Source organism: Zootoca vivipara, chromosome 14 (genome assembly GCF_963506605.1).
Source record: "Zootoca vivipara chromosome 14, rZooViv1.1, whole genome shotgun sequence".
NCBI lineage: Eukaryota > Metazoa > Chordata > Lepidosauria > Squamata > Lacertidae > Zootoca > Zootoca vivipara.
The window spans coordinates 38,185,888-38,196,102 of NC_083289.1; the positions used below are offsets into that span (position 1 = coordinate 38,185,888).

General features: G+C 41.3%; 1 protein-coding gene across 8 annotated transcripts in view; it reads left to right on the forward strand.

Annotated features, from left to right (window-relative positions):
• The window catches only part of MRTFB (myocardin related transcription factor B), a 93,458-nt gene extending 83,307 nt beyond the window's left edge, over positions 1–10,151 (forward strand). For 7 of the 8 annotated variants that reach the window (XM_060282875.1, XM_060282877.1, XM_060282878.1 and 4 more), the window contains 7 exons: positions 360–513; positions 1,960–2,985; positions 4,678–4,821; positions 5,866–6,021; positions 6,825–6,962; positions 7,938–7,998; positions 9,133–10,151. In XM_060282875.1, the coding sequence (XP_060138858.1) occupies positions 360–513; positions 1,960–2,985; positions 4,678–4,821; positions 5,866–6,021; positions 6,825–6,962; positions 7,938–7,998; positions 9,133–9,668 (2,215 nt within the window). In that variant the 3' untranslated portion in view covers positions 9,669–10,151. The remainder of the gene's footprint in view (positions 1–359; positions 514–1,959; positions 2,986–4,677; positions 4,822–5,865; positions 6,022–6,824; positions 6,963–7,937; positions 7,999–9,132) is intronic. The other variant, XM_060282876.1, reaches the window with a different exon arrangement.
• Positions 10,152–10,215: the final 64 nt, after the last annotated feature.

Below are 10,215 nucleotides of genomic sequence, written 5' to 3' on the forward strand. Positions count from 1 at the left end.
CAATTTGCATGTACTGCCCACCCCGAGAAATGTGAATTGTCTGGATTCACATTTCAGCTGAGCCAATGAGGAAGCAGTACAAAGTGCTTTACAAATTCTTACTTTATTTCAATACAAATTCCCGTCAGCATTTTAAAACAAAGGCCCTATTGTTACGCTAACAGAATAAAATATATTTTAAAGAAACAAATGATTTGGGCATTTTGCATTTCTAGTGGTATACAGTACTCTTGACTTGTGTAGCATATATAAAATACTTCATAGTTAAGTGGAAAATCACTTCACATTCAAGGCAATGCATATTACAATGAGGTCATGGAGAAAATGGTTGAAAGCGTCAATTCCGTTTTTTCTTAAAGGCCAGTGAGTGACAAACAGAGCAACACCGGGAATGTACCACTGAATACTTTGAACAATAGCACATCTTCCACAGTAGCCAGCACTCCGAGACAGAACAATAATATTTCCAACAGAAAACCTGGGCCCCTGCCTCCTAGCTTGGATGATTTAAAGGTAAAAAAGTGTCCTGCCACCATTTCAAAAGTGATTTTGGTTTGCTTCTTATGATAGCAGTGCTTTCATGGGACTCCAAATGTTCCCAAATCATACCCTTTTCCCTTTACTCACCTTGTTCACTGCTACTTGGCTTGGATTGCAGAGACCTGGGTTCAATTCGCTGTTTTGCTATGAAACTCACATGGTGACATTGGTTCATTCCCCACCTCTCATCCTAACCTACCTCTCTGGATGGTTGTGGAGATAAATGTGTAGGAGTGGGAGTAGGAAGGATAGCATCTGTGGCTAATCTGGGCTCCTTGGAAGAAAAACGGGATAAAAATGTAGTAAATTATAATTCAGGTGCTTGCCTATAAATAATTCTTCATGCCTGCAAAGTTTACCGCACCTGACAACAGCTTATATTAATAAATAATCATAAAGGTTACTTTGTAAGGTGCCATCGGGCTTGCCCATTAAGTGCAATGTTGCTGTCGGTTCTGCACACATAGGGAAGGGAATGTATGTGGAGGTAGGTGATCAAGCAGCACAGTGAACATGAAAACCTTGTGCTGGCAGGAACTTCACTTGCACATTGTTGCTCCTTGTTTCCACTCTTTGACCAGGTCCTACTACTTCTTTACATTGTTCTTTTCGCTGGTTTCCTCTCACTTCTCACCTTCTCTTCTACGTTTTGTGTCTCCCTGGTATCTCTCCTCTATATCTATATTCTCTTCTATCTCTAAATGCTCCTTTCAGTTCATGCTCCATCTCAGAACACTTACTGTGCAGGTACTAGTCTTCTATTTCAACCTAAGATTAATCTCACTGTTCCTACCAGTGCCTTTTCCATTCTAGCTTCATATCACTGGAAAGTCCTTCTACCTTACACATTTCTCTCTTGAGAAAGGGCTGTAGCAGGCATCCCCAAACTGCGGCCCTCCAGATGTTTTGGCCTACAACTCCCATGATCCCTAGCTAACAGGACCAGTGGTCAGGGATGATGGGAATTGTAGTCCAAAGCATCTGGAGGGCTGAAGTTTGGGGATGTAGCTTTGTATTCAAGAGGCCCTAGGCACAGTCTATGGCATCTCCAGGTAAGGCTTGGAGAGACTCCTTGCCTGAAACCCTGTAGAAGTGCTGCCAGTCAGTGTAGGCGATACTGAGATAGATGTACAAATGGCCTCATTCCTTATAAAGCAGCTTCCTATGTTCTTCTTCATTTGTTTTTTCATTCAAGCACCTATTAAGACACATGTGTTTAATTTGGCTTTTCCCAACTCACCCTTTCCCCCTTTTACTTTTCTTTCTTCTCTAATTTATCTTGTCTTTAGTAATTTTAGGCACCCTATAAGTCATAGTATTTCCTGTGTGCAGAAAAAAGCAATGTGTCAGAGTTATCCTGATACTAGTTGGCTTCTTTTTCACAAATGCTTCTTTTTTCCTTAAAAAAAAAAACCTCAGGTAGCTGAACTGAAAATGGAGCTCAAGATAAGAGGATTGCCAGTGTCTGGGACTAAAATGGATCTTATTGAGCGTTTGAAACCCTATCAGGATCTTAACAATAATTCTATCAATGCTAGTCATACAGCGGCAGTTACTCCTTCCACTAATTGTACCAGCCAGCCTGGAGAAATAACTGCCGTATTCCCTGTTGCTACATTAAACAAGCCAATAGCTAGCTCAGTTTCCAGCTTTTCTTCAGAAACAACATCTGGTGGAACTGGCAGCAAATCAACACCTATGGAATGCATCAACTCCCCGTTGCCCATTTCCCCGTCACCTTCAGAGCCGTCCAGTCTCAGCACGGATGACACTAACATGGCAGATACTTTGACGGAAATCATGACCGTGATGTCTCCATCACAGTTCCCAAATGCATCACCTCCTCTTCGAGCTACCACAAATGAGGACAGTCAAGGCAGTGGAAGCATGTTCAGCATGGAGCTTGATGCAGCAGAAAAGGACCGTAAGCTTCAAGAAAAAGAGAAGCAGATTGAAGAGCTCAAAAGAAAACTGGAGCAAGAGCAGAAACTCGTGGAAGTGCTGAAAATGCAACTTGAAGTTGAAAAGCGGGTTCAGCAGCAGCAACCCCAAGCCTCAGCTAATATTACACTGACTTTGAATCAGAAGCATGTCGGTCATGATGTCAAAGAGGAAGGCACTTTAGCAGATTGCTCTGATGCAAAACAACCTGTATCTGAAGCCAACCATTCTTTAGGACAGCCAGCATCAGTGGATGTCCAGAACCTAGTTGCCAAAAAGGCTATTGTTATCAAGCAGGAGGTACCTTTGGCCAAAGCTGAACCACATAATGTCATATCTCAGTTTTATGTAAGTTCGCAGAGACAGCCACAAACTGCTGTTGTTGCCCAGCCTCAAGCTCTACTTACTGCACAAGGAACAGCACAGCTGCTACTGCCACTCTCTCTCCAGGGTCCAAATTCTGCCACTTCAATGCAACTACCTGTGGGCAGTATCCAGGTACAGGTACGAAAGGTTCCTCCATTTTGAGTTATTTGTCATTGTCACTTACAATCTGATAGTCATGGGGAATTTTCTTCATGTGACTTCAGTGACTACTTTATCTATTGTGATTTGTTATGGATGTTGAGGGTCATCGGTGCAACCCTGTTCACCTCACAGAGCTACAATTCCCAGATTGGTTTAACAACCAGTTCCTTTCACCAGGGAACTCTGGGAAATGTACCTCTCTGAAGGGAATAGGGATCTCCTGACTACTCTCAGACCCCTTAAACTACAGTTCCCAAGATTCTTTGGAGGAAGTCATGACTTTTTAAAGTTGTATGATAGTGCTTTAGATGCATATTGCAGGTGGATCCTGCACTGGCCATAGGATCTAATGTAAATGGATTAAAAAGTCATACCAGTTGTTAGATTAGGGCTCTGGATTAGGCCTCTGGTACCAGTGCAAGGGGGATTTACTGTGAGTTGCTGCTTCAACACAGTGGCTGACAGAATTTGATTATTAATCCGTTCTGTTATTACCATAAGAATAGTTGTTCTTGTGAACAGCTTGCCATAAAACATAATAAGAGAAATTCTCATGTGCCTAGATGAATGCAAGACATAAAATGTGCCACATATACAAATTCAGGGATTTTCAAGAAACAAACAAACAAACAAACAAACACTTTCTTGCAACGTGTATAACTGGAAGTGGCACCAGCACACCTTTTTGGGATTTCTCAAGAAGTGCCTGGTGGACTGGCGCTAGAACAGGCAGTGATGTCAGTCAGAAAATTCATTTCAAAGAGACTTGGATTGACCAACTCACTCTCCTGCCATATTTTTTCTAGAGCAGGGTTAATGATCACATGCACACCTTGGAATGCTCCTCTCAAGTGAGTGTGTAATAAAAATGCATAATTTTGGCTTCACTCGTTGTTTCCCTTATCTCTAAAAGATGCCTCTATTCATCTTAAGGAAGAAGGCATAGCTCAGTGGTAGAGCACATGCCCAGTTTGATGTGCGCCTTTCAAGTAATCTAAAAGGATCTCCAGTAAGTGGAATGAGAGATGCATTTGTAGAAGACCTTGGAGAGCTGCTACTTGTCAGCACAGACAGTACTGGGCCAGATGGGCCGGTGGTTTGGCTCAGTTTTAGGTATATTTATACGTCTCTTGTTTCAGGTGAAGATGGAGGGATGCAACTGAAATAGATAATTGCATCACACACACACAGAGACACACACACACTACCACATATACAAGCAGCAAGCATCATTTGCTTCTTCACTCTAAAAGCTGCAAAACTGCTTTACATAGCCACACTGACCATGACTCTTTCTCTTGCAGAACAGGACAGTGAGGTTTAACTTAACAAGAGTTGTTGTGGTTGTTGCATTTACCATGCAGCTCTTAATTTCCCCTTCAGCTTTCTTTTCCGCAGCTCTCAAGGCCCACTGTGACATCACAGAAGCCAAGCCAATTGAAGCCACAGTGGTCATAACACCTGTCTGTCCATAAAGCAGCATTTGCTGCTCATGGGCTGTGAACATGCGAACCCACCATCTTCCTTAGCACTGTGTTTAGATACTTCAGGAGGACTTGATGTCAAACATTTAAAGATTCATTATAACATCCCTGGGTTTCTTTATTTATGCAAATAGTCCAGCTGTGTCCTGTGTTGTGAAATCAAGCCATACTCTTTCTCCTGTAGGCCCAGCCACAGTCTGGCATTCCAGCCATGGCACAAGTATCTACTTCTGCTTTGTCCCAGAAAGTACCACAGATGCACTCTTCAGCATCCAAAGAAAATGCTTCCCCACAGCATCTGCTTGGTCACACCCCACAAAACAGACAGGTTGGTGAATTATGAATATAGATAGACTGCATACTGTCAGTGGAACTATTTACTTTTCTGCTTCCTAACTAAAAGTATGTGATATTCTTTAAAGTAGGATATAGCATTGAATAGCATTGAATAGGATTCATAAATTGTTATTACATTTCTCTGATTCTTAGGTTAGAATTTTTCCTCATATAAAAATATTAGAACAGTATAGTCATCCCCAAAATGCTTGAATGGAAGTCATTTTGCACTGGTGAATGTGGTGTATCCTCAGCAATACTTAATGATTTCAGGGTTGTTGTTTTTTTTTAAATCAGTTGTGAAATGTACTACAACCTGTTATTGTGTCTTCTGAAAACTGCTATACTGAATTAAATCACACAGCAATGAATAATTCTCTAAACTGCCGTAGCATTTTCATACATAAGGCATACATACATTTCTGTCCCAGTTGGTGTGCATTTGTGGTTCATTAGAGAGAAATGGTAGCACTTCATTAGGTTTCTTCTGTTTAATAGGAAATGTGCAATACCACACCTCCTTCATTTTACTAAAGTGTATGCAGGAGAAACTACTAGGACATTGCTACTACAAAAAAAGCCTACGGCTGCAATCTTACATCCAACACAAATAGAGCAGGGTGTGAAATGTACTCCTTGCTTGGTGTTCCACTACCCTGCTGAACTTATATCTCCACAGGACCATCCGTCCATGACAGGACAAGCCAACACGGGGCCCTTCAGAAGTTGTTGAACTACAGCTCCCATCTTTCCTTGCAATTTGTCTTGCTGACTGGGGCTGATGGGAGTTGTAGACCAGGAACATCTGGCAGGCATCACCAAAGGTTGGCTACAACTGCCTTGTTAAGGAAGGCCTTTGTACTTTCTCCACTTCAGTGATATTGCACACTAGAGCATTTTATTCAACTTAAGTTTTAATATTATTGTTGGCCACACTAGGAGCTGCTTGATTGTTGTTGTACAGTACACCATGCTCCTTTTGCTTGAAGAAAAATGGCATGCATGAGTTTTAAATGCATACATTTTGTTTTTACAGATATTTCCTCCTACCTCACCAAATACAGTATTTTCCTATCAGAATCAGTCTGTGACAGCTCTACAGCAACCTTTGTTTAATCAGACAGCAAATACCACTGTTCACTCAGGGAACCAGGTGCCCTTGGTGCAAAATGGACCCAGTGCTCCTCAGAAGGTATATTCATTTTATTTATTCAGTTACTAACTTATTTAAAGCATTTATTATCTTGCCATTAAGCCAAAAAGAAGTTCCTGAAACAGCTTACAAAGATCAGGAATCAATCAGTCCCTGCCTTTAGGTTTACAATCTAAAAAATGCAAAACAAAAGGAAAAGAGATCAGGAGAGATTAGCGGGGAAGCAAACTCAGACACTGCTTCTTAGTTACAAAGGCCGTAAGACAACCAGTTTGAATGAAAAAAGTTCAAGGACAGGAGGTGGTTTCTGGTCTCTCGATATAGCAGCTGCCTTTGACCACTTATACTTTGTTCCCATACCCTAGAATATATACCCTCTAGGAGGTTGCTAGAGTAACGTATTTGAGGCACTCTGACCATGGCATAAAAACAAGGAGGCACCCTCTCTTTTTGACTTGAGAACTTTTAAATCTCAAGACAACTTCCAAACAAGATGGGGCCACATTTAAATGATAGGGTTGTCTCCAAAGTTAATCCTACTCAGAAACAAGTGAGCACGACTAATGCTGGTGCATTCATTTCAGCAGGTGTACTCTATATGAGTCTTAGTCAGAGTCAACCCTAAATGCCATAGGCTACGCTTACTGCGCAGCCATATAAAGGGAAGTTGTTCTTTATGTGCACTTTTCATTTCCAGTAGATTAATGGAGATGACATACAAGGTGCTAAATTAGCACATTATTGTTTTTAAAGGAAAGTCATGTAGATTTCTGTAGAGACGCTGTTTGAGAACCTTCTGCTGCCACAATTATTTGCGAACTGTTTGCCATTGTTTCACACAGCTGGCCTCCCAGTCTCAACCCCAACAGTACATTTTGCAGCAATCTCTGTTCAGCAATTCAGTAACCAAGGCAAAAGACCCTCCACGCTATGAAGAAGCCATCAAACAGACTCGCAGCTTGCAGGCTTCTCAACGAGAGGTAAGATGTATGCAGGAATGCAACAACTTGACATGTTTCCCTGTTCTACACAGAATAATCACATTCAACTTTCTTCACATCTTTCCATAATGAGCAGCCATGGGGAGACTAAGGGAGACACGTTCTCTCCCCCCCCCTTTTAAAACTCTGTCACTATCAAAGTTTTGCCTTCCTTTTGGCTTTCTTCCCCTCTTTAGTAGGCTGAAAGTTTCGAAGCCCTCATATTCTCTGATTATCATTCTTCATTGGCCGTCTGCTAGCAGCCTAATCCAGCCAAGATCTCATTATAAGATGTACCTAGGACTGAATAATATCTAAGTAAGGGGACAACTATCATGCTCTTCTGCACCATGGTAGCTGTAATGAGTGAAGAAGGCTTTCTCTGCATTTTGTACCCTGTGTGTTGCTTTATGCCTATTAGAGCATTCTTCCCATACCTGCAGTTGTGTAGTACACCATTCTCCGGAAACAGTGATTATATTAATTCTTAGCAGAATAGCTGCTAATGATCCTACAGCACATTCTTATATATGCATCCTCCCAACTAAATTCAGCAGTGTTTATTCCCAGGTAAGTGTGTAGCACTGCAACCTTAGTTGGATCAGTCCTTTAGAAAAGTGTCACAGATCTGCAAAATGTTGTTCTTTAGCTAGTAAAATTGTGTTAACTTAAATATGCATAAGCCTGTTCCTTCTTTGGGATCAAAAATGATATGAGATCTGTATTTGTTGAATTCTACTTTATTGATTTTTCTTTTCTTTTCCCTACACTGCAACTTGGTTGAATAATTAATAAAATACATTTTAAAAAGAGCAAATGGGATCACAAAAGCATCCTTATTTAGGTAGATACATAGGGTGTATGGCATCAAAACCAGCACACAATCCGCATGGTGATCCCCACATGGTGCAGAGCATGCATATATTTTAGGGAAAGGTGTGTGACACAAACAATAAAGAACTCTCTGTGTTACAGATTTCCAGTGTTCACAGCCAGCAAATGGATGACCTCTTTGATATTCTCATTAAAAGCGGAGGTGAGTCAGATTGAAATGGATCAAATGGTAGAGCGAGCTTCCTATTCCTATTTTTTGGTTTAACAAGAACAGCTGTCAGGAAGGGGTAGCACTGTGGGTTTGGCGGCCCAGCACTGGCTTTGCTGCTACTTACAAGGGTAGGGTAGGGCAACAGTGTGGTTTGGGGTGGTGTGGGAATGCTGGATTGGCTCCACCTGTGCTGATGCCCTGCCTGCTCCTACATGGTCCTAGTAAGTGTAGTGACACTGGTACCAAGAGGCAGCTTCCCTTCCAATTTGCTGCTCTTGCTGTTTAGTATAGAGCAGGGAAGGTGGCCCTGTGGCCCTCCAGATGTTCATCTGTCCCAGATAGCATGGCCAGTGGTTAGGCAGGATGAGACATAGTCTAACAACATGTTTTCATCCTTATCTCTGCTCAAGAGGGATTTTGCTATGAGCATCCTTGAGGGTGACATTCATAAAAAGGGTGTCTCTTATTGGATTTCATGTTTGTTATTCAGCATAAAAGGCAGCTCATTCTCAAAGTAATCTCAAAGTAATGTATTTTTAATATTTTGTTGGAAGCCGCCCAGAGTGGCTGGGGAAACCCAGCCAGATGGGTGGGGTATAAATAATAAATTTTTATTTTTATTTTATTTTACTTTATTATTATACTTGACATTTATATACATCAGGCTGATAGTGGCCTAATATTTAACCAGTTAGTACAGAAAGTTATTGACAGTTCATTAACTATCAGTGGTTTGCAGCATGAGCTCAGTTAATCAATTTAGAATCCACTGTGTTGAGTAGAGATCTTCTCCCTTTAGTCATTGGAATAATCTGTGAAAGTCTGGTAAAGAATGAGAAGATAACAGGCTCTCTAAAAAGGGGGTGGCTATTTGACTCCTTTGGGTAACGTGGGCTTTGCAGCACATGTCTTCAATCATGTTGATAGTTGTACAAACATTAGCTTGATAACTTAATTATCTCACAAGACTTAATTGTATAAATAATTCACCGCTTTCAAATTAATTGTATCAAAAGCATAAATTTATTGCTACAGTGGTGCACCAAAGTGAGTAAGGGGTTCCCCCCCTTATATGTAATAAATAAAATATCTTACTGATTTTATTTCCCATTGCCTTTTATGCAGAGATTTCTCTGCCTACCAAGGAAGAACCATCTCTGATTTCCAAAATGAGACCTGTTACTGCCAATATCACCACAATGCCAGTGAACACAGTGGTGTCTCGTCCGCCGCCACAAGTCCAAATGGCCCCTCCTCTCTCCTTAGAACCAACAAGCAATTTCTCTGTATGTCTGGAGAATCAGCTAGAAGCCCTCTTGGAAGGAACTCTGCCTTCAGGAAATGGAATGCCTCATCTGGCAAGCAGTAGTGAGGACAGAGAGTCTTTCTCTCTAATTGAGGACCTTCAAAATGACCTCCTTAACCACTCTGGCATATTAGATCACTCGCAGTCACCTATGGAAACAACAGATTCTCAATTCACTGCTTCTAATTCCTGTTTATCTCTTGATCTTCCGGACACAAATTTAGACAACATGGAGTGGCTAGACATTACCATGCCAAATGCTTCTTCAGGATTAACTCCTCTCAGCTCAACTGCCCCAAGTATGTTTTCAACAGATTTTCTTGACCCACAAGATCTACAGTTGCACTGGGATTAACTAAAAAGGCACAGCCTACTTGACCACGGTTTTTAAAGATCCATTTACAGCATAGGTCCATTATTTCACTTTCCTTGTTTTCAGGGTAATCTTGAAAATTATCTTTAGGGTGTAAAAAACAAAAACATGTTCCACAGACAAAAAGCATGATTCCCCCCCCCCCGGCAATCAGTTAAGGGGAGGGGAGGGGCAGGGGGAGAGTGAGATTGGATCTTCATTCATGTAGCTGGGATAAGTCATAATAAAACTGCACCTGACTGTTGCTATAGACAGCCTGAGCCAAGCTTAAGCTGCCTTGTCAAAGCTCTGGCTAAGTTAAAGAAAACTGATGGGATTTGGTGAAAGGATTGAAGTTGGCTATATTTGGACTGCCTCATGAGTTTAAAAGGTCTTGAGCTAATACTTTAGGGCTACCACATTTAGTCATTTTAATCGGCTAGACTGAAATGGTGACTTTGATTACTTGGGCATCAAAACAAGTAATTTTTTTTTCTATTAAAAAACTCTGCACATAGGAAGCACCATCTTAGGAATTCCCCTTCCCCAA